We start from the raw sequence: 17,004 nt of genomic DNA on the forward strand, positions 1-17,004 counted from the left end.
TAGCAAGTGAACCATGTAACCGTAAATTGTAAACGTGCATTAATCCCATGCAGAAAGCAGAGAAGGACAAGAAAAGATAGATGTTATTAACGGCTCTGACACAGGCCACTACCCAACAAACCAGCTAGCCAACAAAATGACAAGGAGCAGCCTGAACAATAGAGGAGAGGTTCTTTTAGAGCACTGAGACATTTCAAGATCAAGTTCAGTTTCTGGTTCATTTGTCATAGGTCATGTTTGCCAATTAGCACCAAAAACAAAGTACAGCTGACACAGGTAAACACACACGCAATACAACCTACAGATCTTAATCTGTGTGATAGTCTTCTATGTACAGCTGCACTTTCACACTCAGTCAGTCAGTAAACTAGTAAATGACGGCGCACAGGTCAATAAAACTGTTAGAAAACTAGTGAGTGAACTAGCAGCTCGCTTAAACAACCTAATCTAACCTTTAACTCCATAAAGACACCGTCAGCCTGTTGACAGTGACTGAGACCAGCAGCAAGGACCAGAGAAAAAATTACCAAAGCTCAAATTAAGCCTTAAGCAGTAACCACAAAAATACACACTTCTGCACACTACTACTACTAACCTAATCCCAGGACAATATACAAATATGTATTTATACAGTACCCTGATTCCTTCAGTTTGTGTGAGTGTGTGACCTCTACACCACCATCAGGTCATTAAACAGTGGCAGAAATCTCTAACATTTAAAGTAAACAGTTGATGTGTACATCAAGCGTAGTCACAATTGTTTACTTTCAGTATGACAACTTGAAAAAAAGATGTCAATCCACCTTTTGTCTGATAATCATCTGCTGTTGAAATACGTTCCAAAGCATATTTCAATGTGAAGCGGTGCTGCCAATGGTTTCTGTGACCCTGTGACCCAGATTCACTGAACAACCTGGCTTTGACTGAGGCTAATTATTTCTGCTTAGCTGGTACGTTCTGTAGCAGTTGGTATTTCTTGTGATTCAATAATAACTAATACCTGAAGGACTGGACAGTAGCAGAGCAGAGCAGAGCAGAGAGAAGGTGGAGCAGAGTGCAGTGATTTAGGTCGGTTTTTGTGTTTATTTCTCTATTGTGGCCGTGAGTAGCCTCCAGGAAGTGTTGAGTTTCACATTTACAGTTTGTTCCGAATGAACATATGGAAACCTGCAGAACTAAGATGTTACCAGAATCAAGAAACATACACGGATGACAGACTAGCACATTAGGACGGACAGAGTTAAACTGTCACTTCAATGTATAGTCAACACAGATGGCTACTGTGCTGGCCAAGCTGTTCCAAGAAACTGCGTTTGGATGTGCTCATCGGCACTTGTTTATACTCACACACACACACATCCCAAACTCCTACAACCACAACCCTCTTTTCTCCATTTCCATATCTCCTCCATCATCTTAATTTTTCTTGTCACGTTAGTGACAGAACGGCCGGTTAAATATAGAAAGAAAAAAGAAGAAGATAGAGTCGCAAGTCATTCACAAACAGCTGCCAGTTCTATGTCTGTTAACAGCTTTTATCCAGCCAAGCCAGCCATTTATTCTGATTAATAGGCAGTTAACTCCAAAGAAAATTCAATTTAACGGATCTTCATGGGAAAAATTCTCAAACCACAATGTCATGTGATCGGTAGCCACTTCTTTCACACTTGTGCCACTTTTTTGATGAATTAATTAGGTCTTATTAATTATCAAATTATAATAATAATTCTGAAATGTGTCTTTAACACTCAGTTTAATAAGTAATGGAACAAACAAACACCTATTTTTGGAGTCTCAAAAATAATGGAACAAACTAACATAATTACAAACACAAGGATTGCCTTCAGTCCTTTTTTTTTTGGCCGTAACTGCATGAAGTCTTGAACCCATGGACATGGCCCAATGCTGCGTTTCTTCCCTTGAGAGGCCTGTACTGCAGCTGCCTTCAGCTGCTGTTTGTTTGTGGCTCCTTCGTCGGTCTTACAGTAAGTAAAAAGCACGCTCTGTTGGGTTGAGATCAGGTGACTGACTTGGCCAACAAAGAAAATCCCATTTTTTTTGCCTTAAGAAATATTTGGGAAGCTTTTGCTGTATGTTTTGGGTCATTGTTTATCTGCAATATTAAGTCACATCCTATCAGTTGTGCAGCATTCGGCTGAATCTGAACACAGACTATAGCCCTTACATGTCAGGATTCATCATAATGCTTTTAGCAGCAGTCACGTCATTAATAAACACCAGTGACCTGGTTCTACTATTGTGAAGCATCTGTATTTACATTAATGGAGCCATCTCCTGACATACCTATCTCCAACCAAGTCTTCTTGAGCTAACTAGATAATGTGAAAGCATTCTTCTTTACCTTAGACTACACTTGGCCATACAACTGCTTCTAAGTCACTTTTTCCATAATTTATAAGCCCCAAAAATGTGTGTCTGTGTGTGTGTGTCTGTGTGTGTGTGCGTGTGTGTGTGTGTGTGTGTGTGTGTGTGTAAGAAAATTGCTGTAATGGCTAATGCCACACTTAACCTCGTAAATTAAAGCAGAGTATTTATTTCATAACATAACAAGGGAAACAAGGAATAGGTTTGAGAAATCTCTTGATATTAATAAAACTAATTACTAATTAAATTGAGGAAATCTAACCCACATTTCCATGTGGCTTTGTGATTTGTTTGTGGTTAACTCCACTGTGAAGTACAAGCTGGTAACCAAAAAAGATGATAGGAGAGATGGGATACTTTATTGACAAACCAAATTAAAGCTCCACAGCTTTATAAAAACACTCTGCAGAGGTGGTTTTAGAATGGACACACTTTGCTTGATGGTTCCTCTCCGTGGTATTTGTAGTAGACAAGCTGTTTGGATATTAAAGTTAGTAATGGTGTCCAGGGTTGAATTCTGGTATCATGACAAGAGAATCAGCCAGCTCCGCTCTGCTCTGCCTTCTCCATATAAACGGTGTCGTGTCTCTATAAATAGCCCTAAAGCCCTGGGGCAGGCCAGCCCAAGCAAGGCTGCCCAGCAAACACAGAAGAAGAAAAAAAAAAGACACAGTGACACCAACAACAACTCTGTTTCCCCCCTTGCAATGCCATGCTGAATTCAGGGCAAGAAACTCTGTCAAGCCTTCATTTGACACTTCAAGGTACAGTGGACCAACTTAGCATAGGTTATTATGTTGTCCCACCTGAATATGATGAATTGAATCATCTGTCCTAGCTACAGCTACACAGTATGTGGATCCTCAAACATATACATTCAGTATGTGACAGCAACAGTCTCATCTCTTTTGGGAACAAGAACAGTAGTTATAAGAAATAGCCCTGAACTGACATGCCAGGCAATAAGGCCTGATTGCAGTCCAGGCCTGTTCTGGTTCATCCCAGGTGTTGAATGCTTTGTGCAGGTCAATCAAGTTTTTCCACACCCACTTCTAAAAAACACTTTTACAGAGCCGACTTCATGCACTGGAACATGTTGAAACATTAAAGGGACAAATGCAAATTTATGATTGTTGTTGCTACTGACTAAAACACAGAAATTGCTGTCACAATATGATTTCCATTAACTGAAACTAAGAGACACAAACAATGACATCATAAATAATGGAAGACAAATATGAAATGTTTGGATCTAGCACATATTTCACCATCTCACATAACACTAGCATCTTGTTTATTTGACATTTTCCTCTCCGACTTCTGTATATTTGTGTGTATTTCATTATAGGTCACTGTGAGTTCCTAGGAAGACATGAAAAATTGCACTTCTGTGGAGCTCTGTTTGACTGTGTAGTGGAATGTGGACAAGAAAAACACAGATCTGACTTCTGCTCTCGAGACTACCTGCTTCCCATTAATTCTCAGTGATTCACTGACTGAATGACCAGAGCAAAACGCCACTCGCCTGCAATGACCCTTGCGATGGCCCTTATGCGCCCAGTCCATTCCTCACACCGTGTATTCATACCTCAAACTCATTTATCTCATCTGTCTCATGCACACTCACACATACACGCAGTCAGGCAGCCAGCTGGCCAACTAACCAGTTCACCGCCAGAGACATGAACACAATACGGCTGAAACAAGCTTCCATGAGGGAACACGTCAGTGCGTCTCCTCTGCTCTCTTTTCCAGCAATTCTATTTCTTTGTGACACCTCTCCATTTCATCTGGTGGCCACAGAGACATTTCTGTCAGCACGCTGTCATCCACTCCTTTGCACTCATCCCTTGTCGCTTTTAATGTTGGTGATTGAGGACCTGAAGCTTATTGTACGGCTACACACGACATGAATTACTCTGAATAAGAGCATCACATAAAATGGAAAATGGAAGAGTGCAGTGAGCCGGTTAGCTCTGACACATCCTCACCACCTGGAAAACACTTACAGCACATTTATTAGAGCGCCCTTAGCTCAGCCAGCGGAGCATGAGAGTCCTAATCTCCAGGTCACAGGTGCCTTTAAATTGCAAATGCACCCCTTGATACTTCTGCTTCATTACAAAAAATCAATTTATGACATCCAACACTCGCCAAGCCCCTTTTTGTGATCAGGTGTTATATTTTAGACCACCTACTTTCCCTTAAATTATTGCCTCACCTACTTCTGGTTCAGTTAGGGGTTTTTCTACATTTCCCGAAAGGTACAAGGCTCACATTTGCCTCTGCTTAGAAAATGTGAAACTACAGCGTATTTTTTAAAGGAACTCGTGCTAGATTCTCAAACCACAGTCTTTCCTCTTCAAAAAACTAATGGTGTGGTGGCGCAAAATTGACTCTATGGTGCATGAACAGCTGATTGAAGCAGTAGCTTTTATGCATTAGTGTCCTCTCTGCAATCTTTGGATTTGCTAGCTTTTACATCAGGTGTACCTGCCATGAGTCAAAAGTGCAACCAAGAACAAACACTAGAATAAAGATGAAATTAATGGCTTATTGTAAAAGATCATTTTGCATCATAATTCCAACAATTGTATGCACTCAAATTAATTGAAACCAGTGGTTGCACATAGACGTGTACATAATGAAATAAAACTTCTAAAACCACCAGTTAGTTGAGTTGTTTGATACACAATTCATTGGTACAAAGTTCAGTGCAGTTGGCAATGTTCCACATGTTGATAGGATGGCAAAAAATATGTTTTTTCTCATTTATGAAATATAGAAAAGCTCGGTTGAAAGAACTTCTGCTTGGTTAACAGCTATTTTAACTGAACTTAGAAGGCTATGGTGACATGCCTGCAACAACTGGCTGATTCTGGGCCCCCTCACCATCCATGTCACCCTGACAACTTAGGGAGGGGTGTGTGTGTGTAAATATGTTAGTAAGTGTATTGCGGAAGGGGATACATATCCACAATCTCAGCAGTTTGATCAAACTTTGTTCAGTATAGTTAATCATTGCCTGTGTGGCATCGGCTCTCATTCTTGCTCTCTCTCTCTCTCTCTCTCTCACACACACACACACACACACACCAGCAGACTTTGTATTCAAGGGCACTGTTGCCGATGCCCTGCCCAGGAATGTATGGCTGGCCATGGTCTCACTTCTTCAGACCAGCTGATCCTGAATACACACATTACAACACACAAACACACCCAAGTTGTGCCTCTGTGGTGCAAAACCAGTGCACTGCTATCAGTTAACTACAAATATCACGCCACCTTTAACTATGATGAGATGAAATTGATTTCCATTCCCACAGCGTCAAAAAATAATTATCAGTTTCAAAGGTAAAAGTAAAAACACAGTAATAAAGGATGAAGGAGCTCTGACGGTGTTGCCACATTCAGCTACTATGATAAGTATATAATATCATCAACATTTTACACTCTGTTATTCACTTCCATTACTGTGAGGTGCAATACACGTCTCCTACCTGCAGTTACTTGTAAAATTACACTCATTTTTTATGTCTAAACAATTGACGGCTCATACAGCCTAAAGTAGCAATATTACGACTGAGTAATAAATGTCTGCTTTCATAGCACATATCAGGTCACGAATGTAACATACACTGTATTTAACTGTTCTCATTACAGGTCATGACGCTTTTAGATGCACTAAAAGCATCAAACTCGTTGTGAAGCTCTTTATACATTCAACACGTGTCTTGTTTGTTTAAAATAAACAGAGAAAAAATCAGGCAGTGTGCATTAGCTATGAAAGAAATAACTACAGAGTAGAAAGTTTGACTGAAAATGTGAATAGACCCAAATGAGGTGACACTACCAACACAATTACCAAGTACATTTTATCTGCTTTTTTACAGTTTATGTTCCCTTTCTGGCTCAAGAACACTTTTTTCATCAGTGATTATTATGTCACAACATAAGATCAGCTGAGATCAGCTGATCCACCCAAGGTATCAGACCCACAGGTCTAAAACCCAAGCAACAGAAGGCAACTCTACTTGACCCAATTTGATTGAATGTAATTTGGACACAGTCCAACATGTGTCCCTTATGGAACCGAGATAAGAACAACATTACAGTCCCACTTCATCGAAATGCACCAAATAACACAGCACTGACCTCAGTTATAAAGTACATGCAAACACATATGCACTACAAATTCAAATGTTTGCACCATTTTCAGTGTTTCTCATAACTGAAGCAGTATTTTTGCTGCCTCCTGCTGCTTTAAATATTTTTCTGAATAACATGTTACAAACGCAGAAAAACATCAGCAATTCAAGCAATCAGCAATTATAATTATGCCCGTGCTCTGCTAACACCTTTTTCACTGTTTTTAAAGCCTAGTGAGTATAAGTGTTGCTGCTGGCTGCAGATTCCAGCAGATTTACTGTATTTGGCAAATGAGGTGATTGTGACTCAGATGCTGTGCTTCATTTGCATTGCCTGGGTTATAGACATGCAGTAATGTTCATTTTCTGTATAATGCATATGCTAATTATGACTGTACAAAGGAAGTTATAGCAACAGCAGTGTGGATGGGATGGAAAGTATTTACTGTGGTTAATGTTAAAATAGCATGGTTATATGGTATGGAGGTAAAAGCGGTTTTCTTTAGTTACAAGGCTACAGACATGATCTGCATACATCTATTGGTTTACTCTTTCAGTAAAAAGTCCTTCAATGAGCAAAGCAGTCCCATGTTTGCTCTGGGGCCCAAAGCACTTTGACCATTGATGCAGATTTGGTGCAAAAAACAGACACCCAACCTGGGTACAGTAACCAAGCTATGCTAATCCACCATTCAGCTCTTCTTAGAGAAGTTCAGTGGAAAGAGGGTGGCGGCCAAGAAAGCAAAAAAGTTGATCATATAGTTGATTATTCAAATTTAAAGCCAAATTACCTTGGTAAGAATACCTTCCTGATAAAGTTTTTAAATGTAAAGATTTTAACAGTCTGCTGATCATCCTACAAATGCAGATTTTGGCAAGTGCATAGTGCATGTATTAAATGATTACAATGTTTTTGTCTCAGCATGATTAACAAAATATAAACATTTCCTAAAATGGAATGAAATAAAAAAGATGTAGGAAGTGCCACTTGAATGTGATAGTTATCAAGAACAAACCATCTTCCTGGTATGCAAGTAGGATTCTGTAAATAATTCAAGACCTGTCGGGCTGAAACCATTTTTTAAATAACCAATAACCACTTATTCAATTAATAAATAAAGTATTTTGATAACTAACTGTAACATCGTTTATGAAGCCCTAGAACATCTCTAGGTTTGGCTTTGACAAATCAAGCTCCTTGAAGCAGTCACTTTGGAAACTGAAAATAAATAAAGAAAACCAATTAATTAAGTGAAACATGGACAACAGACTAATCAATTATCAAAATAATTGTTAGTAGTCCTAAAGGTCTAGATGTGACAAGCCTTGAGATAAACGAAACTGCTCCCCACTCCACACTGAAACAGGATGTAATGTCACGATTGCTTTGATGCGGAGAGAAGTAAAAACTAAGTACACAGATAAATAGAACAAAACTAATTTTCAAATAGCAAGAACAAGGCAGATTTGTTTGCTCTTATTTGAATTGTCATTACTGGCTGTCGTTGCAAATTCACTTCTTCACCGAAGAATATGGTCATTCTGTAAATTGGCAGATGTGGAGCTGAGGTGCAGTGAAGATACAGGTGTTGGCCCCCAGCTCTCTATCCCATAACATAACAGGACTGTACACACACACACACACACACACACACACACACACACACACACACACACACACACACACACACGTCAGGTTAAATTCACTTTTGAACATGCTGCCAGCTGAACTGACAGATAAACACACTCTGTTGAAACAAGGCTCATTTAAAGGCACAAGTCGGCAGCAGGGCCCCTTTGCAGACTGGAGCTGGAGGCAGTGCACCTAGCTGCCTCCAAAGGTTGTGTGTTTGTGTTTGAAAAGAGGCTGCTGGCCCTTTAAAAGCTAAGATGGTGTCCTGCAAGCTGCAGTTTCTGCCTTCCGTTTCCTTCCTGCCTCACACAGATCACACAGCGTTTCAAATTGAACCTGAACTAACCCTTCACACACAGAGACAGAGAGAGAGAGAGAGAGAGAGAGAAATCCACAGATAGACAGGTTTCCGTGCTGATCGTGGAAATGACAGTGATCTCAGCATGATGCTCTTGCAATGCACTGAGGTCGCTGTTACAAAACTCTTCCACTAATTGCAAAATAAACTGCTCGCCTGCACGGATGCACTTGCAACTGGCTGTTAGAGACACACACATACAGACTCGCTGACATTCATATTTGGCACATGTTGAGCTGACAATGTCAACTCTGCTTGTGTATAGGCAGATCGTCCACACAGGTAGATGTCTTTTTTGTTTCTCATTGGCCAGGGCAAAGTCAATAACGTGCACTTACTTTCTTGTTACGGGTCTCCGTGTGCATCTCGGTTGCCGGAGCGGTGCAGCGGCGGAGGGGTGGAGCAGCAGGAGCAGGAGGGGGTCGCTCGGGGCTTTGGGTGTAGCTGTATCTGAATAAGAACTGGTAGGGAGATATGAGGGTTTAGGGGGCACTAGTTTTCCACCTTTACACTAAATGTTGGGGATTTAGATACACGATCCCTGCCTCTTCCAGTGTTTCTTTTCAGTTCATATCCGCAGCGTCGAAGGTTCCCTTTGCTCCCCCCAAAAAACAGCCAGTCTCTCTGTGTCTCTCCCTCTCTCTCTGTCGGCGTGTTGTTGCCGTGCATTCAAGGGCTGGGCTCTCTCTCTCTGCCTTTTCCTCCTCCGCCTCTCCCTGCTTGTGACCCCACCCTGCGTCCCCACCCCTCATCTCTCTGTCAGTCAGGAGCTGCGCAGCCCTGCAGCCCTGCAGAGGAGCGGAGCGGGGCTGAGTGAGCTGCCGGCGACCTGACACCGACTGCAGGCAGGCGGCTGTGAGGAGAGCAGCAGCAGCAGCAGCAGCGGCGGCAGCACAACCGCGCACCGATGCATGGGAAAACTGAGCTGAATGCAAGCATCGCTGCTCCCCTTGCATCCATGAACCCCTATCTAGGAATGCCATGGTGCAGAAGCAAGCAGCTTATTGCTCAGAGATGGTGAAGGGAGGCACACATGTCACCTTGCTGACGTCAGCGAGCGGGCTAATTGAGGACACTTAAGCTGGGTGGTTTAGTTGGGAGGGGTGTATTGAATATTTTGCAGCATTACGTTTAATGAATATAGAACAGCTCAGATGGACTAAGGTGAGTCAAAGATGATATCACACATGACTATGACCACACCCTCAGTTTGAAAGGGGGCGTGGCACATGTTTATTTATTTGTTTTTTGGTTCCGCTTTCTTAAGAAGTATAGTTCAACAGAATATACACAAGAGAAATGCATGCAGCAAATTAGGGCGTATATCTATAGATGGGGAAAAAAAATCATCCTACTGATTGTTGATTTTGTTTTAATGTCAACCCTAAGCCTAATAACATACTTCACATTTATTATTATTGTTAGTCTAGTTTTTATATATTACATTTTATCTCATTTTTGTCATGAGTTTAAAAATCATTAAGCTATAACTTATGCAATATATTCAAGGTATGTTGAGGCTACACAGCCGACGCCATCTTTGTTGTGTACGGTCACCATGGTTACGAGTGTGCCGCCCACAACAACAGTGAGTGATACAAGTTCCTCCTTTGTAATGAATAAAATCTGCAATAAAACAATACACCAATTATTTATTATACACTCAGCCGTCGCACATTTAAAAAATAACAACAATCTAATACATTTATCTTTTTGTTTTGTTTTTCTGTTGCGTTTTATTTTGTTTTATTCGCTTTTTTTTTTTTTTTTTGTCGTGACAACGAAGTCATTAAAAATAGAATATGTTTCGTTAATGTCACTGAAATTAATACAAGATATAGCAAAAGAGATGGAAAAAGCAATCTGGTTGCCATATATAGCTCTTTTTTTTTTAATTGTTATAATTTCTTTCATCACTCATGACTATATTTTCCTTCCCTAAACGCTCAAGTATAATTGTCTTGATCAAATTTAGGAAACATTGCATAGTTTTTTGTTTGTTTGTTTGTTTTGTTTTGTTTTATTTTTTTTTACTTTATGTCCGGACTCTCCTACATTTCCCATGATTCCACACGTCGGAACTGGAAATACAAAAAAAGCGGAAGCATGAAAAGGTAACACTACTTTGTTGTCAGACACTTACTTAGCAGTAATTAAACGCTGTGGCATTTGAACCAAAAGAATTTGGCTTAAAATCTGGTTTGACTCTGCTGTTACCAGAAAATACCAGTTTAAAATCATCACGGACCTTTAACGTCGATAATTCGGTACTTCAAGCGCCGCTGTTGTCATGGAGATAGCTAAAGCCAACCAAGCTAGCATTAGCTGCTGTCACTGGCTCCAATAAACGCTTTAGCTGTTATGTTTATAGGTTTAAGATTTAAAATGCGTTAAACTTTTTTGCATTCTTAATGCAACCTTAACTAGTGTCCTTGTCGTAGAGGTCTCACATTTACCGCTCGGTTATTGCAGGGAAATAAACCAAACGAAGAGTTAATAAACGCTGGCTGGAATAAATTAGCTACGTTAGCTCACTGTCATGTCTCTCAGAAAACACTTTAGGTGGTTTATAACGTTAGACCTCCACCGAGGCTAATATTAGAGTGACTTGAAAAAATATATTTAACGCTTACGCTTACAGTAAATGTATTTTTAACGGTGGTGGGAGAATTTTCGGTTCATAACTAACATAAAAGTAACACATGGATTTTACATAAATTAATATAAAAAAAAATCAAACATCATTAAGTCTTGCATTCAACCGTACGCAAAAGTAAATATACAAAAATATAAATGTACACAAATGTAATGAAAACATTAAAAGTAAAAATGTTATATATATAAAAATCGCCTCTGTGATATATTATTTATATTATTATGACCTTTATAAACTGTTAGCACCTGTGTTACAGTCATCAGGATGCATTTTACTGCTGTACCAGGTCCAGGCAGAACTAGTTTAAATGTATAGCTTATGCACTTGGGTAGTTAAGTCACTTTTCAAAACAAGCATAGATATATTTATTATTAGTATTCAGGGGATTGTCAGAAATTTGAATTGAGTTTTATTTGTAGCAGCTTATGTTTCATTAAATTGGCATTGCAATTGTTTTGCTATTCTCTGGCGTTTCTAGATGATTACATAAACCATTAACCAGTTAGCCTCACAAAAGTTATGTATTTCTATTACTACACCAGTGCTGTTTGCTTCCACAAAATAATGCTTTATTACAAAATAACAGGATCTAGTGCTGGATGTGCCCTTTAGTTACTGTTATATAATCCACAGGTTGTCTAAACTGTCCCTCCCTGTGTTAAAATTGTCAGAGTAAGCCGGCAATCCTGTGAGGATGGCCCACTGCTGGATGAGCAGGAGACTGAGGGCCAGCGGCAGCTTCACAGCCTCCTTCTGCAGCAGCTCCACACCAATGTTGACATAGACCGGTATGAAAATGTTTTTATCTGCAAAAGATGGGTGATACATTAAAACTATAACATGATAATGTATGGAGGATATTTTTTCCAAATTTTCAGTATCTAAATGATGGAAACATCAAATTGTGTAGCACAGTTCAGTTTTATATGTTTTTTATTCACTGACCGCCTTTTGTGTACTGCCAGCTGGCATTATCATTACCATTGTATCCATGTTGATCATTGCTGTACCGATGACACGCAACTCTATAATATTTAATAATATAATATTTTCCACTGGATGACTGTACCGGCAAAACTCTTGCACAATTTTCTATGACTCTTTACAGCTGATAGTGTAAAAAGGAACATAAATTAGTAGTATAATACTAGTAGGAAGTAAATAATATACCTTCTGAAACTATCAAGGACAGCCTGATTTTCTATACTCAATCCTCAGGACAGCCAGTTCTTGCCTAGCCATTTTTTTAAAGGTAATTTCTCATTGTAAAATATCAAAAACAGAAATTAGGCCAAGCAATTTCAAACATGTCTTTAAAACCTACAACTTTGATAGGGCTGCGTTTGATCCTGCATGATGTGCACACTGTGTACTGTACAAACCAAAGTCCTGCTGGAATAAATTCTGTCTTATAGGTGTGTAGCCAAGAAGCAGTGCTTTGCCCCAGCAGCACTCTATCGGCCGTTTGGGGAGCAGGCAGCTGGAGTGAGGAGCCTGTCACAGTTCCAGGTTCTGCAGGATGGGGAGAAGGAACTGGCCACCCTGCGGGAGCTGGGCCTCACTGATGCTGAGATCCAGCTGTGGCAGAGCAGAGACGCAACAGAGGCAGAGGAGAAGGTACAACCTGCTGGAGACAGTGAGCTGGCTGCACACATATAAATATAACTCATTAAATAATGTGTTTGTTGTCATTTTAAATCACTTTTCTCTTGGAGAAAAGTAACACATTGACAGAATTTAATCAACAGATGAAAAATACATACATTGTGTGAATCAGATTAGTTGTTTAATATATTTTACACTCATTTACTTCTGTGGGCCAAATTTCAGGAACATACACGGCATTATAAAATTCATCCAGCACGCTAATGTCTGACCCTGATTTTGTTCTCTCACAGTCCCATGGTGTGTGTGCAGCTCCGCATGCGAGACAGCAGCGCCTTCAAGTGATCCGAGACAAGATCGAAGCAAGGGCAGAACTCCTTTCCCGCCCACAGCGCTTCGCAGCCAGCCGGCCATTGTCCCGCCGGGAGATGGAGATCGAACAAGCTCTGTTTCAGGGAAATGACCGGCTGGGTTTTCTCACCGCGCTTTACCATCGAGGTATGGAGTGTTAGCCGATCTAAATAAAACTGCGTTGTATATGTGCCTGCACTAATAGACAGAATGTACAGTTTCTTTCAATGCGGCTTTAGAACGGCGTTTCTAGATACGTGAAAGTGCATTATCTAGTTATCAGTCTTCAACTTGATCTAAAGTTTTCATACTTATAGAGGTTAAGCTTCAAAACAAGATAAATTATACCTGAATTAGCATATAGACTTAGTAGTACCAGAAATAATAAATCAAACCAGGCTGGGTTGACAAAATCTAACAATAAATGGGATCTTGTTGAATGTCCCTCCACAGATGAAGACAACCAGGAAGGCCAGCAGGGGGCATCATCTACTGACCCAATGGACTCTCTCTACAGAGATGTTCTCAGCCAGGAAAGCCGGAAAGTTTTACCACAGGACGTTGAAAGCAACACAGCTGCATCATCCCGCCTGTCAACACACAGAACTGTATCTCACCAATCACGAAACAATTGTAATGAGAGAGACAAGGACAAATTACTGAACTCACAGACAGACCATGACCAGTCAGAAGGCACCACTGAGCATCATTCTGAACCACTGCGTGACAACAGTATATCATTAGGACAGCCAGAGTCAAGAACAGCTATTTCAGAGCAGCAGCCCACTCAGGACAAACCTGGGCATCCATCTTTAGTGACTCCAACAAAGATAATTATAAGCCAGCCAATCGGCAGTCTGTGTGAGGGGATGAAGTCAGGAACAGATGGACCCCTGACTGTCACAGGAAGGATTGAGACAATTACAGATGAAGAAATCCAGAATAACTGTGAGTCTGAGGAAGCAGTTCGGAGCATCTCAAGGTTCAAAAACTACCAGCCAGGAAAACCCTCCAAGGTATCATCTTCTACAAATACCAGCTGTAATGTTTCAGTTACTGTGTGAACAAGATGATTCTGTTGGTTAGCTTATCAGATGTTTGTTATAAGCTAGTAATTCAGTCAGTGGAATAGCTCTCAGTCAAAGCCAGTCCTGAGAAACTGCTTAATGCATGAAAAAAAAAAGAAAATAGAATTGCTCTCAGTGCTCCACCAGCTAGTGTTTCCCTTCGATATGGCTATAATAAGAGGTATTAAATCACCTGAAAGTATGCACTTTATCACAATATGTGGTATATTTATGTAACAGCTGAGTTTATACTTTCATTTTAAATCCAGTTTTATATGGCACTGCTGATATCACTATGTACTTTACACACCATTTAGTAATAAAATGTAGTATTTATTCAGACTAGCACAGCTCATTCGACAATTAAAATGCAGTAACCTTCCTCGTGGGAAAAGCATTAGAGACAGAGTGCCACTGATTTAAAACTGTGTTTGCAACAGGCTCAGACACTCAGCAGTTCAGTATTCAGTATTTAACATCTTAATGCTCCTAAAAATTAGGAATTAAAATGAAATAAATAAAACCGTCAAGATTCTTCAGAATCACTGACTCATCAATTGGATTTGTTTCAGTCTGTCAAATGAAAAGGAAAAACAGCCACTGCCTCATAACATTAGCTAAATAAAGAGTTTGCAGTGGTATGACATGTAAATTACCCCATTTCAGTAAATGAGGTTAATCACTTTCTTTCCAGGAGTGAGAGAGCACTATATGTATATAAGGGGAGCAGACAGAATGGGCAGACCCACTCCATGACCCACCTGCAGTGACTCCTTTTTTTTTTTGTTTTATATACTATAGGTGCTGTGTGTGAAGAACCTCAGTGCACAAGCATCAGTGGCGCAGCTGGTGGCGTTGTTCTCTAGATTTGAGCCAGAGAACGGTCCCCCAGTGGTTTACCGCCTACTGACTGGGAGGATGAAGGGTCAGGCCTTCATCACGCTGTCAGGTGAAAAACAGTTTGCACTTACTCAGCAAAAGACATTAATTTGTGTATGTACCACTAAAGTGAGCTGTGTACTTTCCTTTATACATTTTACACATTAGGTGTATTTGTTTTCTTTTGGCAGATGCTGAAACAGCACAAAAAGCCCTGCAATTGGTCCATGGATACCGGTTGCTAGGGAAACCTTTGGTGGTTGAGTTTGGCCGTGAGCGACTGGAAGAGGAGAAACAGAAGGAGAATGAAGTGAAGGATGAGAAGAAATAACAATAATAATAATAAAAAAAACTGAATATTTATTCATGACAAGTGTGTAAAAAACAGGATGAAATGAATGTGATTGATTTTTATTTATGATTTTTTCTGAATCTAAAGGATATAAAGTGATCATCATTAGCAGCTGGTTGATCTGTTCAGACAGACACTGATTCCCCCGACTTCACAGTAATCAATAAAGAGGTATGCACATGTCGATCACCTCCCCTGCAATATTATACAGTATGAAGGTCAATGAAAACTTTCTGGCAACTTTTCAGTTTAAATTTTCTTTTCTACATTTGGACGCTAGATGGAGCCGTTCAGACACAAGTTGTCTGTTTTTGTATGGATAATTGGAAAAAATCAAAACAAACATTGGAAACACACAGAGAAACTCTCATAAGTTTATTTTTCTCTCCTAACACTGTGAACTGTGATGTCCTGCAATGCTGAGGGTCATCCACTGTATGTTGGGAAGATATTTGTCTTTCCCACAAGCTTAACGTATGCCTGTGTCCTGTGTCCCGTTTATCTACAGTGTTCTTTCGGTCAAATGTTTGAGTTAGCCCTGACCTGTTTATCTCTGCATTTGACTGCAGGGGACTGTAATCTGGAATTTCTGATCTTCTTAAACAAATTACAGACAACAACGCAGGACAGAACCTCAGTCCAGGAAAACAAATGGTTTGCTAATGCAGCACCTCTTGTTCGTTTGAGACTCACATTATTATCTGTTGCTGTTTAATGTCTGTTGCTGACTAAAGATTCTGGTAAAACCTTCCACAAACTTGAGACCCCGCCTGACCTTGGAGTGTGGCCAGTTCCTGTGAACAATTTGACCAGCATGACGACCTGCAGCATATTATTGTCTCATTACATCCCTAACACGTTGAAGTCTGGTCTCCATCTAGTTTTAGATAATGTTCTGATGAAACAATACTCAGGATTGTTTGAAAAAGGGCACAGTATTCATTTTTGTCTTTTTATGTGGCATTTCTGTTACTTTCTGCTGAAATGATGTGAGAGCAGCACTATTCACTCTCAGTGAACTATCATATCTCTAAACTGACCTAGACTTCCCATGTAGTCTGGTCTCACGTTCCACCCGTTGATTAAACATAAACTGCGCCTTGGTCAGGCTGAAGTGGTGACTTTGTTAGTTTAGGTTTGTTTGTGTTGATCTTCTGTTTGCCCTCAGTTCAGGGCTGTGATCTTTTTCCGATTCCAGATTGTAAAAACAACAGCTCAAACACCAGACAAACAGACTTTGTATGGAACCCACTGCTCTATAAGTTCATAAGTACACCTTTTTAAGAGTATAAAGTTTGCATTTAACAGAAAGGGAAGATAAGTGTCACTGATAACACTGACACTGGCTGGAAATGTTGAATGCTGGCTCTTTGTCACGGTTTTCTAGGACACTTAAATGGAGCACAAGCATCAGTTTTAATGATGGCACCTGTGCTGCTGTGACAGGTCAAAATAGTTGCAGCAGTCAGTGAAACGTGCGTAACCATTCATTATGCTACACAAGGGGTTAGACTGACCAATAGACAAAAACTGACCAATAGCAAACAAACAAATGACAAACAGACGCTTT

At 40.1% G+C, this 17,004-nt stretch overlaps 2 protein-coding genes across 4 annotated transcripts in view; one reads left to right on the forward strand and one right to left on the reverse strand.

Annotated features, from left to right (window-relative positions):
- Positions 1-9,939, reverse strand: part of klf8 (Kruppel-like factor 8) — a 51,415-nt gene extending 41,476 nt beyond the window's left edge. The window contains exon 1 of one of the 2 annotated variants that reach the window (XM_026373321.1): positions 8,863-9,939. In XM_026373321.1, the coding sequence (XP_026229106.1) occupies positions 8,863-8,889 (27 nt within the window). In that variant the 5' untranslated portion in view covers positions 8,890-9,939. The remainder of the gene's footprint in view (positions 1-8,862) is intronic. The other variant, XM_026373322.1, reaches the window with a different exon arrangement.
- A 357-nt stretch (positions 9,940-10,296) lies between these two features.
- On the forward strand, positions 10,297-16,557 carry rbm41 (RNA binding motif protein 41). Of its 2 annotated transcripts, XR_003299672.1 has the most exons (8): positions 10,297-10,638; positions 11,852-11,968; positions 12,596-12,797; positions 13,079-13,283; positions 13,590-14,152; positions 15,005-15,152; positions 15,274-15,605; positions 16,004-16,557. XR_003299672.1 is itself a non-coding variant. In XM_026373320.2 (7 exons), exons 1-7 carry the CDS (start codon positions 10,562-10,564, stop codon positions 15,411-15,413), a joined length of 1,452 nt encoding a protein of 483 aa, XP_026229105.1. In that variant the 5' UTR covers positions 10,297-10,561; the 3' UTR covers positions 15,414-16,557. The 2 variants fall into 2 exon arrangements, 1 of the variants encoding a protein (XP_026229105.1); XM_026373320.2 differs by having other exon boundaries at positions 15,274-16,557.
- Positions 16,558-17,004: the final 447 nt, after the last annotated feature.

This window comes from Anabas testudineus, chromosome 14 (genome assembly GCF_900324465.2).
Source record: "Anabas testudineus chromosome 14, fAnaTes1.2, whole genome shotgun sequence".
Classification (NCBI taxonomy): Eukaryota; Metazoa; Chordata; class Actinopteri; order Anabantiformes; family Anabantidae; genus Anabas; species Anabas testudineus.

Excerpts from the sequence above, each read along its gene's own strand:
- rbm41 (XM_026373320.2), top strand. The coding sequence starts at position 10,562 with ATGTCCGGACTCTCCTACATTTCCCATGATTCCACACGTCGGAACTGG. Across the intron at positions 12,798-13,078 it reads CAACAGAGGCAGAGGAGAAG|TCCCATGGTGTGTGTGCAGC; the intron begins GTACAACCTGCT and ends GTTCTCTCACAG. Across the intron at positions 15,153-15,273 it reads GGCCTTCATCACGCTGTCAG|ATGCTGAAACAGCACAAAAA; the intron begins GTGAAAAACAGT and ends TTCTTTTGGCAG.